Below are 16,258 nucleotides of genomic sequence, written 5' to 3'. Positions count from 1 at the left end.
AGGAAGTGAACTACAGTGCATGGCATTCTGGGTAAATAAAACTAAAACTAAGACGCTAGCCTAGTGCTAGCGTGAGAAATGGCTGATCTTTTATCAATGACAAAAGAGAAATCCTAGAACCACCATTTTTGCTTACATTTCATGAAGAAGGAAGTTGTACTCTGTGTCTTCAGAGGTTTCAGGTCATTTCATTCAGTGGATCTTGATGCAGCGCCCCCACAGGCGAGGAGGGGAACAGGTTTTTCATTTGGTTTGGTTGGTTTGACACAAGAAAATCACATCAATTTAACAAATGTTGCAACTTTGGTCCCAAATTGAACCGAATCTCCCGGACTATCAGGTGTGAAAACACCTTTAGAGTTCGATTTTTTGGTTGATAACACATTCACACCTCCCCAAGCGAACCAGACTTTCTAGGCAAACAAACTAGAGTTGGATTAAAGTGACCAAACCTGGTTGGTGTGAATGTACACTTAGTCAATGAACTGTTTTCAAGAAACTGCAGAACAGACAACCTGTGTAATTACCAAAAATGATTGAGTCAGTAAGGAGTCACCATAATCAAAGATGGACAAAAGTTAAACCTCAGGCTGAAAAGTCAAAAATATTACACTGACAAATGAATCAGTTAGTAATAGTTGTTTTCTCCCTCGCGAACAAAAAACACCATAACACAATATTTCTCTTGATTTCATTTATTTATAGAAATTTGTTTTCGTCTCAGAAAACAGGAAGAATGTTAACCTCCATAACACCTTTAATTTCCGACGGAGAGTTGAATAAATTTGTCCTTTTTTATTTCTTTCTGAATAACAAAAGTTTTATGGAGCTAAAATGGAGCCGTAAAGTTTTGTTAAAAAGAAAAATTATTGTAACTGAAATTATTTTGAAACTAAAAAAAAAACTTTGAAACTGAAGATAAATGAAAATGAATAAACTATTTGAAACTGGAAAATAAATTGAAACTGAAAACAAAGATTTCAAACTGAAACTGAAGAAAATGTTCAAAACTATTTTTCAGATTCAATGTTTTTGAGTTTCATTTTTTTCTGTTTGAAATTTTTTTTCTTTCAGTTTAAATATTTTATTTTGGTTTCTAATTTTTTATTTCTCTTTCAAATGTTTTTGTCTCAAATATTTTTTCAGTTTGAAATATTTGTTTTTCATTTTCAAATCTTTTTTTGTTTCATTATTTTTCAGTTTAAATATTTTTTTGTTTCAAGCCTTTTTTTCCAGTTAATTTTTATTCTTTTGAACAAACGTTATGGCCCAAATTTAGCTCCATACAGTTCTAAGGAATAAAAATATAGATGCGGCGCCATGGCCTCGCTGCCATGCGGCTCCTGAACCGCCGCTGGATCACCAAGCAGCGCTGGGCAGAGATGCAGATTCTCCCAGACTCATAAATGATCAGGTTTCGGATGTCCAGGTTTGGCTGCTGTGTGAAACGTTTGCCTTGGTATTTACAGTCCTCCAGCTTTGTAAAATGCAAAAAGCACCATGTTGCTCCAATAAAAAGGGTCTCGTCCGGGGAGAGAGCAAACTGCTCCTGTCCTTATGGAAGGAAGGGGAAGTCGGACGGCATCAAGTCCGATGCAGTTTCACCAGAGCGACGTCTTACTCGGCTTTCTTGGCCTTCCTCTTGCGAGCGCCTTCGCTCAGCTCCTCTTTGCTTTTGAGCGGTGAAGACGGAGCGGCGCCGGCGGGAGGATGATGGTTGTCCTCCTCGCCGCCGCCCAGAGGAGAGCCGAACAGCAGGTGGCAAGTCCAGGACTCGACGAGGCTGAAGGGGGAGCCGTGAGAGTGGCGGGCCGTCATCACCACCTGGAGGACAAGAACACCCAGAAACTTCAGTTTTATCTGAAGTCTCGCTTCGGTTTGGTGTCATGGCCGTCAAACTGCACACAGCTTCCTGTTACTTAGCTCCTCCATCACAGACCATCAATCTAATCAAGTTGGGTAGCAACCAGTTACATTTGCTTGAATAAACTTTTAAAAATATACTTTTTCCCTGGGTTGCATTTATTTCTACTCTTGAGTAAAATTTCTGGATTTTCTACCCACTGAATAAAAAACAAACATGTTTTAAACAAAAATTCACCAAACTCACACCTGCAGTTTCTGTTGAAGTTAAATTAGTTTTTTATTGGTAGAAACTGATTTAGAAAAATTTTCTTTTGCCTGATTTTTGTCATTTTTGCTTATTTATATAAATTACTGTCATTTTGGTCCATAAAATACAAAAATTTCCACTTAACTTTATATTTTGGTCAGTCTGATGATGTAATTTTTAAATATTAAATGATTGATAATTTGATCAGTTACTCAGTACTTCAATAGACTTTTACCAAAGACATTTTTCCTCTTATTGAATAATTTCTTGTATGGCTACTTTTTACTTTTACTTGAGTAGAAGTATGTTGAAGTAGTGCTACTCTTATTTGAAAATAATCTTCGGCTACTCTACCCGCCTCTGGCCGTACATAATATGATGTCCTGGTTTCCAGTGAGGGTTTTACCTTCGTCGTGGCCATGAAGAGGGTGAAGACGAGGATGAGGACGCTCTTGGATACTGGCAGCCAGTGGGACTCTTGCAGGGTGAACAGAATCGCTCCGTACAAGCTGGCTTTAGTCGGGCTGCCGAGAGCAAACAAAAGCTGTGATGTACCTGAGAAAATGTTTCATCAACCTACAAAAATTTAAAGGTGAATTATTACGCTTCCTTGAACAATCATACAACCATACAAATTTGAAAAGCAGAAGTGGAGCCTCCTGCACAACCAACAAGGATGCAGCAAATGGCTTCTGGCAGAGTACTAATAGTTTTCGGTTTTCCATTGTTTATTTTTATTTCATTGTGACTTTTTGTTTTCCTAATTGACTTAGTTTAGTGTTTGCTAGTTTGTATAAGTTGTTAGTTAAATATTTCGTTTTTATTACTTATAGTAGCAGTTTTAGTTTTTTTATACTTTGGTTCAGTTTTAGGTTCAGAAGTATTGTGATTATGTATACAGTGATTGGATAATGAATACTTAACAGAAGACATAATTTCCAAAATAAAAGTATTCAGTTTCTGTTGAACAACTAACTGGCTGGTTTTTTCTCCCAATTGCCATTTTGCAGACTAGCATAAGCGCTACCAGGAGGAGCCATAATTTGATGTAGACTGCTTGTGTTGGGGGAAAAACTCTTAAAATTTTACATCAGTTCGAGGAAACTGATTCATTCAACAAAGAATGTTATATTTATAATTCCAGTATGTTTTAGTTAGTTTTATAAATGCAGGATGTAGTTCCAGTTAGTTGTGGTTTTTCCCCAATAATTACCCTTTTTATTTATTTCAGTTTACGAAAATGTCTTCTCAATTTCAGTTATCAATATTTTGTTAGTTTTAATGAACTATAATAACCTAATTTTCTGGATGGTAAGTCAACATCAAAACACTTTCCAGCAGCATAAAGCTGTAACACCAGCTGACCAATCATTCTGGAGTTCCGCTTAGGTTGCTAAGCAATGGACCTTACCAGAGCGGCCGCGTTTCATTGGCTGATGCCCATTCTACATGGCCGTCTCATAAACACACTTAGCTTCCCGTTAGCTAAGTATAGCTTAACGGCAGAACTGATACAACTTCTACACCTTGAAGCCTGTCTGCTACACAGTCTGACGTTAACTAAACAGATCAATATGCCGCTGTAGTTTCTAAACGTTGGACTAATTACCTCGTTTGTTTGTGAGTTTACGTCATTCACAACAAACATCAAATAGAACAAATATATTTTATAAAATTTTAACAAACAAATGGCTTCTACCGCGGTAATTATGTGAAATTAAATGAATTATATCCCAACTTCAGAAGATTTGCCTTTACCTTTACAGAGCTCTTTGGTTCCTCCTATCAGTCTGTAGCTTCTCATATTGAGGTCAAAGTTCAGATCTACCATAACTGACTGACACCTGCTGGCCTCAGGTTTGCAACCAGCTTGTGACTGAGAAACCAGTAACCTCCTCCCAGATGATGACATGAACTTGTTAGTTCCTCTGTCCATGTAGCAGCTGATATATTGTGAAAATCCGGTAGAAATGACGCACTAATCAGTCATGTTTACATAGAAACAACGAGGCTTTGTTTGTGAGACTTGCGGTCACGTGGGTCGGTTGTGGGCGGAGCTTGGTAAGGTCAATGGGGCGGGGCTCCACTGGGGTTGCTAGGTAACGGCTCAGTGCCCTTCTATTTTTGAAACTATTTTCAGACACCAGAAAACATTAACTTATTACTACAAAAACAGATGGGTAGTTTTCTTTACAAGCAGATGAGACCCAAATATGAAACAGAACTAATTTAAAAATGCTTATTACTTTTCTTTAAAGCGCAGTTTGAGGTGAGTGAAAGCTATTTTTATACACCATTTAAAATTAAAAAGGCAGTAGTAGTTTTCACACTCTCACTTACAATGACATGCTGAGGATCTCATTCGTCTCGGGCCTCCACACACCGCGCAGCAGCTGCTCAAAATTGGAAATAAGAGCCACTCCAGACCCTGAAAGGATAAAAATAGCATGAAAAAAATGAGGACCAGAGAGAAAAGGTCTGTTGTCTCTTTATCACGAGCCTGGACAGCAGATGAAATAAATACTTAACACTACTTGTTATTGACAAGGAAGAAAAGACCGACGAGCATGAAGGGTAAAAATCACAATAAATAAACAGGCCACAGATAAAATCTCAACAAATAATCCTTTAAAAATCTGTTTTTATTACTACGCTCTTAAACGACCGCATTTTAAAAAATGTTGCTTTTCTGCTTTCATATAAAACCAACTGGAAAATATGTAAAAATAGTGAATTTAGTCAGAAAAGTGAAGAACTGTGACATCATGCTTCAGATTTGGACCCATTACTGAAACTAACTGAAGTTAAACTATTTCACACAATTTGATGTTTGCAAGGATTTTTCCTGTTGATTATGTTAAGTTTCCACATATAGCAAATGAAAACATGTCATTTAAAAAAATAATATTCCATCAGAGCAATAAAAATGAATAGTTTTTAACACAGAAATTTGAAAAATGTTATTTTCAAAAGAAACTTTTAATCAGTAAATTAAACTTTTAATTTACTGTTTCAACAGTAAATAATGTTTTCCAAATTTTGGCTTTATTACAGTTTAAATATCAAGCACTTTTAAAGACTTTATAAAGAAATTAAGCACTTTCCTAATTGAAATTCAAGCATTTTACCCACATTAAACTATCCACTAAAAATGTACAATTGATTGTTCATTTTAAGACTTTAGTCCAAAATATTTAAGCTGTAAACTATGAACTAATCCTGCTTTAGAGGTGCTAAACTCTGAAAATGTCATTTAAACACAGTATGATCTGTTAAATTGCCTTTGACCGACCTTTGACGTATCCAACGATCACCATGATGAAGTAGCCGTGATGGTAGGCGTGGTGGGCGTGGTGGACGCCGGCGGCGATCTTGCGGGTGCGGACGACCTCCTTCAGAGCCACCAACACCAGCTTGACCGGCAGGAAGGCCACACACTTATAGAAGAGGTTCAGGGGGCAGTAAAAGATGAGGTACCTGTTCAGGTTTAACCGAGGAGAGTCATCAACGACACTAACACTGCAAAAAACTAAATATTACTAAGTAGTTCTGGTCGAGTTTCTAGTGCAAATATCTTGGTTCACTTTAAATAAAACAAAAGAATCTTTGGAGCTCAGCAGGTTATTTCACTGCTAACAAGACATTTCTCTTCCCATGTTATAAGTGAAACAATCTGCCAGTAGAACTAGAACTTTTCCAACAACATTAAGTAATTATTGATTTGAAACAAGCTTCTCTGTCTTGCTGAAAAGTTACTTACAATTTAGTTTTTTTATTTTAAGCGTACCAAGATACTTACACTAGAAACAAGACCAAAAATACTCGGCAAGATTTTTGTTCTATTTCAAACTGCACTGTGTCAAACAAACTGAACTCTTTGAAAAACTTGTTCCCCTCCTTGCCTGTGGGGGCGCTGCAACAAGAACCACTGAAGGAAATTACATGAAAATAATACGGAGTGCAACTTTCTTCTTCTCAAAATGGAAACAAAAACTATTTTAGTGGTTGTAGGATTTTTCTTTTGTCTTTGGTAAAAGAACACAAGTCATTTCTCCCAGTAGCGCTAGATTAGCTAATTTGTTTTGGTTGTTTTTACCCAGAATGCCCTGCACTGAAGACACTGAAGATAACTTCCTTCTTCACAAAATGTAAACAAAAATGTAGTGGCATCAGATTTTATTTGTTGTAATATTTCTCTTTTGTCCATGAGCCATTTCTCCTGCTAGCGCTGGACTAGCACGTCTGTTTTGATTACATTTACCCAGAATGCCCTGCGCTGTAGTCCACTTTCTGCTTTCGGAGTACTTGCATTCACATATGCGTTCAAACTGCATCACAGTTCACTTCAGCCAAACTGATACTGAAGTTTTTACACGGACTAGAATTCGCCTTTTTAATCCAAATCAGAGAATCGGACTGGAGTTCAAATACAGCGGCTGGTGTGAAAGCATCCTTAAAGTCCTGAATATTAACTGATAAATCTCCTAACTTGTATCATCTATCTATAGATGATGAGTATGCTCTCACCAGACGGCTGAGGCCAGCAGGATGTGGCTGTTGTATTGGAAATAGTCGAGTGGGCTGCTCCCGAGCATGATGTCTGCCAGGATGTAACTACTGAAGCAGTACAACATGGCGCAGAGCCAGGAGGCCACAGGACTCCTGCGAGACACCTCAACCGAGCCTGCAGAGGAAAAAATGTTTAAATGTTTCACAGCACTGAGAAAAAATATAAAACAGGGGTTTAAAAACTCATTCAATTCATTTTAACTAAGAAAGCAAATAAATGGAGGGACAAAAGGTTTTACTTTGGTGACTCCTAGTGGTAACATGACAACATGACACGCCCAAAGTCCAAACCAGTCCAAACCAGTCCAATCCAGAGGTTCCTCAACTTTACAAATTGTTCATTTGACCTCCGTAAAGTATATATAATTATTTCACTCTTTATTTTGTTACTCATTTATTAAACACAAAGTGACATAATCACATGCATTTTTAAAATTATTTTTAAAAATTACATTGCTTAATTTGATGATTTAAAAGGTGTATTCAGTTATTAAACAGAAATGTATTGGTACTTTTTTATTTTATTGTGCATTTACATTGAGCTATCTAATGACAGTCATTCATTTGGTGTTTTTATATTTTGGCCCTCCATAAACATCATGATGAAAATAAAAATCACATTTGACCCACACTCGGTGTCCTGTGCCCTCTCAGGTTATCCTGCCCCTCACTTTGAGAACCACTCGTTAAATATAAAGCATTCAGTCTTAATAATTAGATATTAACAACCCAGTAATTAGCTCCTTTTTCTGCAGGTTTTACGCATCAAAAATAAAGACAGCCAGTGTTTACAAATGATTTTTATTTTAAATTGAAGTAAAAAGTTCACAATTATGAAGTTATATTGTTACTAAAAACAGTATAAACATATTATCAGTGGTTTCTTCGTGTCCATGTGGGCCGTATCTTTGTCTACACCCAACCTTGTGTTTCACGTCACGCCCTCATAATCAGTTCATGATCCTGGAATAAAATATCCTTCAGCTTAGCCTGACCAGAGTTAAAATAAAGAATTAAAGCTAAAAACTAAGACAATATATGGAAAACATGCAATAAAATAAACCTAAACTATCCTTTGCTCCACTTTAAGTTAGAGTGGTTTAAAAGACAGTTTCCCAGATCCTCGACAAATATCTATAGAACGTTAACAAAAACAAGTTCAAGTTTTCTAGTATGTAGTAAATAGAAATAATTTTGGTAATTCTAAATAAGCTAAAACAAAAAAAATTGGGTCTGATTTTAAGGTGCAGAAATAAAACTACTTTTTTTCTTACTTTTCTGATCTTTAAAGTTTTTAAATCTTACACAACAGAAACACAAAATCTTTTTACACACAAAAGATGAACTTAAAAGTAATATTTCAGCAAAATATTGGAGGTTGTTTTTAATCGACAGTTCCTTAGTATGAATGAAAAGTACCAGATCGACTGGCAGATTTAAAACACAGAATATTGTTTTTTATGTTTTTAACTTGTTTTAAGGAGGTTATTTTTGTTGCAGTGTATTTTGTTTGTTAGTTTTTGTCATATTCCGGCCATTTTACCTCCGTTTGTTTTTATTGTTGCTGTTTCAGCACCAAGTAGATAATAAAAGGTTTCACCCATATGGAAAAAATAATTTCCAAAATGGCTCCTGGTGTGGCGTATAAAAACTAAACAACACGGAACAAAAGCAGATTTAAACAAGGCAACAGAAGGTAAAACATGTCAAATTCATATTTAACACAAAAACATAACTTTGCTACTGGAGTAAAAGAGATAGAAACTGAGTATAATTTATTCTCTACACAGTAAAAACTTTCTTTGTTTCCTGACGGTCAGATTATTAATACATTTGATTGAATTTAGTTTCAGTACAGATTAACTACAATATTTTCAATTGTTTAATAATTAATGAATTTCTCAATTTTACTTTGTAAAATCACAAAGTGTTACAATCTCATGCTACAAAATGTTGTTTTCATTTACATCCCAATAAATAATCGATTATCCCCGATTGATTTCAGGCTGAAAAAATCAGCCTAAAATATATTGTATATTTATATAAACAATATAAATATATCTATATTTATATTGTTTATAAATACAAGTATATTTATAAACAATATACTTATGTATATAAGTATATTGTTTAATAATTAGGTTGGATTAAGGCAAAAGCTAGAGATAAGCTTGTAACTTTTTTATTGTTGTCATAGCAACAGTCATGGCAGTTATATACGGAGTTACAAAGTTCCCAAAAGTGTGACGTCACATGAGAACTTTTATGTATTGATAAAATCCATTAACAAACTGTTAAAATATTAATAACTGTTTCTACATTTGATGAATTCTTGAAGTTAAATAAAACTGAACATCTTTTCATATCAGCTCCTCCGGGGTTTTGTGATTGTTTTGGGTTTTGTGATTGTTTTGGGTTTTGTGATTGTTTTTGTGATTTCTTTGGCAGTCAAAATTATTGATTTTGTCATAGTAATTATAAATAATTGCCAGAAATGTTGCTGTATTTGCACTTATCCAAATCATTAAGTTGAAAGCAAATGGGGCCAAAAAATTTTATATTTTTTAAATACCATTTTTAAAACACACTTTCGGTACCTTTTTTTTATTATTATTTTAGCTGCTCAATAACAAACTAAACAATTAAAATTTTGTTAAAATGAACAAAATAGTTTTATTTATGTTGAAAACAGATTGTATATCATTGTTCAATTGATTGTTTTTTATATAAGAAGTTTTGCTTTTGAGAAAAAGTGGGTCCAAAAAGTTTATGGTTCCAAAATTAACAAGGATGCAAAAAACCTTGTTAATAAAAGGGAAAATATTTTGTGTACCTAATATTTTTATAAGTTGTTGAAAAAGGGCCTCAATCACCTAGGCTCGCAGACAAGATTAGAAGATCACTTGGGCCGCCCCAAACCCTCCAGAGGGCCACAAATGGCCCCTGAGCCACACTTTGGACACCTGGTATACCAAATAATGTTATTTTGCAAAATAATATCAGACAGACGAATGTTTATTGGTAATTGCACCATGATTTTAATTAAATCTGTGCCAGAGGCCCATTAAAATGCGTCTACATCGTGTTAAACTGTGTGATTGTGAGTGGGAATAAAAATAGCAGCAGGTATTTTGTTCCATATAACACAGTAGGAGTGTAACAGGTAAACCTTCTATGGATGAAACTCCACTAAAAACCCACCTGTTTAGGATTGTATTTGAAACGTAATCAATTACAAATTTATTGATGAAACTTGACTTAATGTCGTGTTTTGATTGTTGATTCTATGTTGCTTTGTGTTTCTGTGTTTGATATGATGTAAAGCACTTTGAGATGCCTTGCTGCTGAAATGTGCTATAGAAATAAAATTTGATTGATTGATTGAAATCAGGATGAACATGCACCTTTAGGAGGAACCACATCTTAAATGGAATAACTTTATAATTACGGTACGGATAATAATTATAGATTTGTTGGAGCGCCGATATAAAGCTGAGCTGCAGGAGCAAATCTCCAGCAACAGGTGGGTGGGGGAGTCATGGGCCGACTGGCGCTCGGCGCGAGAGCAATCTGATCTTTGGAAATGCTGCCCTGCCTATAAATACATCCAGCATGACTTCCTCGCAACTGTTGGGCCTGACCTCTGACCTCTGACCTCAAACTTGCCGGTCTTCTCTCCCTTCAGCCTGAAAGACTCATTCATGATCTCACACACGCTGGGTTATCAACAGAAGGCATTTGACTGTCAAATTATTGGTATGAAAATGAGCTCAGGTTCAGGACAGAAAACAGCCGCATGCTGGAGTTAAACCTAGAAACTCAATCAAATAAAAAAAACTCTTTAAATGACGTGTAAAACCAACATTTACTCTGTTTTCTGACATTTTGACAGCATTTCTTTCTTGTAATATGTCAAAGTGAAACCTACATGTAGCTAGCTAACAAATGTTAAATTAGTTAATGAAACAGGAAAGGGCATTAATTCACTGGAGTAACTTTGTTTTGGAGCTACAGTTAGCTGGCTACATGTAGCATCTCTACAGGATAGCTAGCTCCAAAGATAGCTTAGCTTTCAGGAAGATAACTATCAGTAGTGGGAACTGCTAACTTTAAACTAGCTAAAAACTTTTTGTTTTAAGTCTGTAATTGTATGATTTTGCTACTATTTCTTTATTATTTTATGCTTCCTGGCTTGTTAAGGAGAGTTTGTATTCTAGTTTTGTTTAAGATATATTTGTTGAAACTGTCACCATGTCCTGTTTGGTATGAGACAGATCATCTGTGGAAAGATTTAGCTTCTTTGCCTTCTCTGAGTGCAAGCTAGATACAGCCAATCAGAGCCAGGAGGCGGGTCTTAGCGCTGTCAATCACAATTTCCTTGTTCTCTGCTGCTGCAGCTATCACAGAATGCTAAAGCTAGTTAGCATAGCCACCGATGGTGGCAGACAAACTGTTTTCCTGTGATGGTAAATTCTTTCTCTGCCATTAACACATTTAGCAGCTTGTTGACGGGGTTAATTGACAGCGCTAAGACCCGCCTCCTGACTCTGATTGGTTGGTTTTGGTGCATTTCTTCAGCAATAGCAGCTCATGGAGTAAGTGGAAGAAATGTATTTTTTCACAGGTTGACTGTCTCATATTTTATTGTCACAACATGGTGACAGTTTTAACAAATATGTAAAATGACACTGTAGCAGCTTTAACTGTCATGATGACTTACATGTAAACATTATAAGGGTGACAGGAACAGAAAACATTTTGCAGCTTTTATTGATTATTTGGGGATGTAAAAGGTTTATAAAAATTCAAATTGACTGAAATTTTACCCCAGAAACGAAACGGAAACGCAGAGGAAACCTTTCCCCACAGGACTAAATGACTACGCATCATGCTAATACATGCAAACTGAGGCTAAAGACAACTGCTTGTTTTTATTAGTGTAAAATGTTCCATAAATAAAGCAGACAATGTCATGACTTTCACTGCGATTTAGTGGAGAGGAAACTCTGAGGCCTGGAAAAGTGCAACACTGGTCTTCAGAGGCGCACTGACTCCGTCTATTTCAGGCTCTTCTATTTATTGCTGGCATGCACAGGCCTCCTCTTCTCTCAGGTTTCATCCTTCTGCAGACTTTCTTGCTCAAATAAGCCGAATTGGAGAAAACCAACCCGGTTTAACTCAGTCTGACAGAGTTCAGCTGTAGAGCCACAGCTGCAGTTTATGTAACAGGTCATGCTTTATAAGGAAAGGTTACAATGTGACTCTGCACTAAAATAACTGAGTGAATTCATTTAAATGACTCCAAAATGCAGCGTTTAGACACATTTCTGCAGCTAGATTTACTCTGCGTTTTATTGCTTATTGATAAGTGAAAACACTCACCTGGCTCGTACTTGAGGTAGAGGATAGAAACGATGTAATAGGCGACATCAAACACAGGAAACATTCCCATTTTGGAAAAAGCCTGGGCAAAATCGCCCAAATTCAGAACCGCGAGCACGTTTTCCATGTTGCCAACTGAAAAATCTCTTTTATTTTCCTGTTTTTGTTATTTTTTTTTATTCCGACTGCGCAGTCTGGATGAGAAGCTCGCCGAGCCTCCACCAAGCCCCCCAGTCTCGAAAGTAACGCCTGCGACACTCAAGCGCTCCTATTAATACCACCCGAAACATCCGCAGGCTCTCCACTGCATCTTCATCCTCCTTTACGCGCCTCCATCCCGCAGCTGCTCCGCTCTGCAGGTGACGGGGAGGTTTTCAGGAAAACTGGGTCGTTTAAAGGGTTAAACCTCGCTGAGGATCACAACAAAACGCCGAGACACGTGGCCGAGCTTAATATGGACGAAGGTTTTATTCAGTAGGGCAAAAAATAATCTGAAAAAAATCCCAAATCCGGATCAGATGATTACCGCCTCACCAGCCATTAACAGATCCAGAATAATCCAAACCGTCGCTGTTTATGTTATTCCGGAAGATGATAATCTAGTCAAAGGCACAGAAACAGTAAAATAAAACTCACCTATTCCACTTGATATTATCTGAAAATTAATTCATTTTGGTCGTTTATCCTTTTTTTTTTTCTTTTTTTTTTTTAGGAAAAAGAAAATAGCAGTAATATTTACTCTCCACCAGAGGGCGACAAAACATTTCTTGTTTCTACCGAGGCCGAAAAGTGACTCATTAAAGTGTAAATATAACGCATAATTTGAAATACATATATTAATTAGATAATTAGTTTAATTATAATGTTCCAATTCCGTATTAAATAATTAAATTTGAAAATATTTCAATAAAATTAGCATTTATTGTGTTATATGTTAAGGCATGCTATTTTGTCTTCTTTTATTTATTATTCTATATATTTATTTTTGCTTTTATTAAGCAACTATTTTATTACGTATTTTTTCAGTTCTGTTATATCAAGATAAAGTACTACAATTTGTCACATCAATGTCATTTATTGATAATTATTACCTTTTGTATAATTAAACATAAGCACAATAAAAGTTGAAATATGTATACATTTACAATGCATCTTCCTTGCATTGTAAAAATTTTTCCATTTTATCTGCAGCTGAAAACAGAAACATCCTAATAAAAGATTGTAAAATGTGAGAGAAAAAATTATAAAACATTTTTTTATTATACTGCCAAATAATTTAGATATTGATTTTAAAAGAGAGGTTTTGATTCAACTTGACAACATGATTTCTTAAGGATAAAATAGTCTAGTTAAGGTGCTGAAAATTAATCAATTTAACGCCGTTAACACAGTGTGACGTCATTCACTGCCCGTTCTCCTGTATTTTGTACCCTACAGCATGTCTTAAAGGTACAAGTTAACGTTTTTTGCTTTGTTTCATCTGCTTCCGTCTTTACACTGACGACAGATGACACTCAAATTATTCAAATCACATTAGTCGAGGTACGTCTCGCGTTTTTTGCAACTATTTGCGAATGGTAACGGCCTTCTGTGCCTTACAGTCTAAATCCAGGGCAAATAAAACTATTATCCGCCGTAATAGCATTCTAAATTCTTATTGGTTACGTTCCCGCGTACGTCAAGAAACCAGGAAGTAAGGTGTTTCTGTGATGTGGAGAAAATGCTCGGGGATCTGTTAATATTCGGGTAATTTATAAATGTTTTTATTTTGGTTTACAAAGCAGAAAAGTTTCTACTGATTGATTTGTTTTGAGTGTGTTGCTGTTTCCCAGTTTAGCGGGAAAACATCGTGAAAACATCGTGAAGCGTTACTAACGCTAACGCTGGTCCTTAGCTTTCTGGTTAACAACAACATTTCTGTCTTTCTGTTCTCTTTAGGACGCTGCTGGTGAATGCAGGAGCTGTGCTGAATTTCAAGCTGTGAGTTTTGCCACCACTTTAACTACATTAAAGCTACTTTAACAACCGGTTAGCTTCAGGCTAGCAGCTGATGGATTGTTTGTTTTTTCTCAGAAAGAGGAAGGAGTCCCATGGATTTGCAGATGAGTCCGGAGCTCCAACAACAGGTCTGTATAAGTGGAAGTTAAGAACTAGACTGAAACCTTTAGGTTTTTACTAATAATGTCTATTTACTAAAGAATCATTTTTATTTAATTGAATCATCTGGACATTTCTGCATACATTCTCCTGCCTGCTAATAGGTGAAAACATCAGAGAGTTCCTCCTCAGCCTGCGGTACTTCCGGATCTTCATCGCTCTCTGGAACGTCTTCATGATGTTTTGCATGATTCTGTGAGTGATTATCTGCTTGTTTGTTTCTGGACTCAACAGCTGACGGGTTAATGTCACTGGCTTAATTTTTACTGCTGCAAAATCCAAAAATGGTGACAAAAAATCGAGGATATTGACCCAAGAAGTGGGTCAATATTATTTTCTTAGCGTGTTGCTAATACTCTGTCATACATAATGATGGTTTGATGTAAACACGAAAAAGAAACAAATTCACTTTAAAGTTAATCATTTTCATTTTACTTGAGCTAAAAAACTTTCTAAATAAAATGTAGTTATAATTTTATAACCGAAGGCTCTTTATCTTGTTATAAAAGAAATAAAAACAAAGAGTTGTTTGCTTTATTTTTCTGTACAAATTAAAAGTGACTCAACATTAAGTTCTTGTTTTGTGTCAGGAGGTGCATTTTAAATTTCTGTTTGTGTATTTAATCTTTTACTGCCAAAATGTATTCACAATTGTATGACAGCAACAATGTTTGCAAAAAGTGTTTTCTTATAAACAGATTCTAAACTGTAAATTAGCTAAATTAGGTATAGTTTCCTGTAATGCGAACCAAGAAATGGTAGCAATGAGCTTTCAGTATAATTCTTTGTGTTGAAAGTGCAACAACAGGCATTAATGGTAAACATGTCCCACATTGGCTGGTTTTAGGTGACTGATGGATTGGTCAACTAGGGGTTAACAACATTTCCTAACTGGTACTCTGCATTGCAGTGTTAGAATGAGGATTATGATCATTTTGTCTTTCCATATTTACACCACTTATATTCTGCTATTGTAAATCTTGTTGTTTTTTCCAGACTCTTTGGATCGTGATCGGCTGAATTGCACATCCAGGATGTAAACGTTTCAGACAGATGCTACAAACTTCTCCATGGCTGGACACTTTGCCCCTTTTACCCTTTTAAAATCGCAATAATGTTTAAATTCCCCAAAGTTTCACTGTATTTCAGGCTCGATCAGATTACCTGAATCATATTTATTTTCTTTCAAACTATGTAAAAAAAAAAAATTTTAATTTAGCTTCAGCTACAACGTCATCTGTGTACTTCAGATTAAAAATCAACATAAAAAATGATCACCTTTATCAGGAATGTCACTTCTTGTTTATATTTCACAGATATGACACATTCCTAGTTTTATTTATCAGATATTCTGTGAAAAGTATCAGATTTAAACGTCTTTCTTTAAAATCAGCTCATGTGACTTGTAAGAAAAAAATGCTGTATATACACTATATTGTAAAGGTCCTTATGCTTAATAAAAATAACTATTCCTACTGTTTTCAGATGTTATTTGACTCTTTAAATGTATTTAAAAAGTCAATTGATCACTTTGTCACTTTGGTCTATAAAGGGAGACAATATCCAAAACTTTGTTTAAACCAGATTTTAGTTAAATTTGTTTTAACCACATGCAAAATATAGCTTGTTTGTTTTTTAAAATAGATCTGAAAACAGGCAAGAGGGGTAATAAACTATGGTTTATTCAAACTCCAGTCCTCCAGTCGCTGTCCTGCAGTTTTTAGATGAGCCACAGGTACAAAACACTGGAATGAAACGGCTTCATCACCTCCTCCTGGTGTGGATCAGTTCTCCAGAGCCTTAATGACCTAATTATTCTATTCAGGTGGTGCAGCAGAGGCTTGTCTCCGGGGCCGGGGACAGCGGCCCCTGAGGACTGGAGTTTGACATCCCTAGTTTATGGTAACAAACTAAACAAAATTCACATTTTGCATGTTTTTGTATTTTCATTTGAGTCTCAACTGCTTCTATAAACAGTCCAAGAACTTAAAAAAAAATCATCCCGACGTTTTTTTCAGTAAGTTAAAGTTTTTTGGT

At 35.7% G+C, this 16,258-nt stretch overlaps 2 protein-coding genes across 2 annotated transcripts; one reads left to right on the top strand and one right to left on the bottom strand.

Annotated features, from left to right (window-relative positions):
* Nucleotides 1-1,239: 1,239 nt before the first annotated feature.
* tmem38a (transmembrane protein 38A) lies at nucleotides 1,240-12,497 on the bottom strand. Its single transcript, XM_032573106.1, has 6 exons — nucleotides 12,065-12,497; nucleotides 6,641-6,797; nucleotides 5,406-5,590; nucleotides 4,454-4,541; nucleotides 2,520-2,637; nucleotides 1,240-1,824 (listed from the first exon to the last, which is right to left on the bottom strand). The coding sequence occupies exons 1-6, from the start codon at nucleotides 12,189-12,191 to the stop codon at nucleotides 1,618-1,620; spliced, it is 882 nt and encodes a 293-aa protein (XP_032428997.1). The 5' UTR covers nucleotides 12,192-12,497; the 3' UTR covers nucleotides 1,240-1,617.
* Nucleotides 12,498-13,708: 1,211 nt separating this feature from the next.
* Nucleotides 13,709-15,701, top strand: smim7 (small integral membrane protein 7). The gene is made up of 5 exons (XM_032571036.1): nucleotides 13,709-13,810; nucleotides 14,003-14,044; nucleotides 14,138-14,190; nucleotides 14,326-14,416; nucleotides 15,218-15,701. The coding sequence occupies exons 1-5, from the start codon at nucleotides 13,785-13,787 to the stop codon at nucleotides 15,231-15,233; spliced, it is 228 nt and encodes a 75-aa protein (XP_032426927.1). The 5' UTR covers nucleotides 13,709-13,784; the 3' UTR covers nucleotides 15,234-15,701.
* The last annotated feature ends 557 nt before the right edge of the window (nucleotides 15,702-16,258 follow it).

This window comes from Xiphophorus hellerii, chromosome 9, assembly GCF_003331165.1.
Source record: "Xiphophorus hellerii strain 12219 chromosome 9, Xiphophorus_hellerii-4.1, whole genome shotgun sequence".
Lineage (NCBI taxonomy): Eukaryota > Metazoa > Chordata > Actinopteri > Cyprinodontiformes > Poeciliidae > Xiphophorus > Xiphophorus hellerii.
This window is presented reverse-complemented; position numbering and strand designations above follow the sequence as displayed.

What these genes read in the sequence shown, in the direction of transcription:
- tmem38a (XM_032573106.1), bottom strand. Translation starts at nt 12,191, where the DNA reads ATGGAAAACGTGCTCGCGGTTCTGAATTTGGGCGATTTTGCCCAGGCT. An exon ending in CTGCTGGCCTCAGCCGTCTG is followed by an intron (nt 5,591 to 6,640) that starts GTGAGAGCATAC and finishes AAACCTGAACAG; the next exon opens with GTACCTCATCTTTTACTGCC. An exon ending in GAGATCCTCAGCATGTCATT is followed by an intron (nt 2,638 to 4,453) that starts GTAAGTGAGAGT and finishes TGCTCTCGGCAG; the next exon opens with CCCGACTAAAGCCAGCTTGT.
- smim7 (XM_032571036.1), top strand. Translation starts at nt 13,785, where the DNA reads ATGCTCGGGGATCTGTTAATATTCGG. An exon ending in GCTGTGCTGAATTTCAAGCT is followed by an intron (nt 14,045 to 14,137) that starts GTGAGTTTTGCC and finishes GTTTTTTCTCAG; the next exon opens with AAAGAGGAAGGAGTCCCATG. An exon ending in GTCCGGAGCTCCAACAACAG is followed by an intron (nt 14,191 to 14,325) that starts GTCTGTATAAGT and finishes GCCTGCTAATAG; the next exon opens with GTGAAAACATCAGAGAGTTC.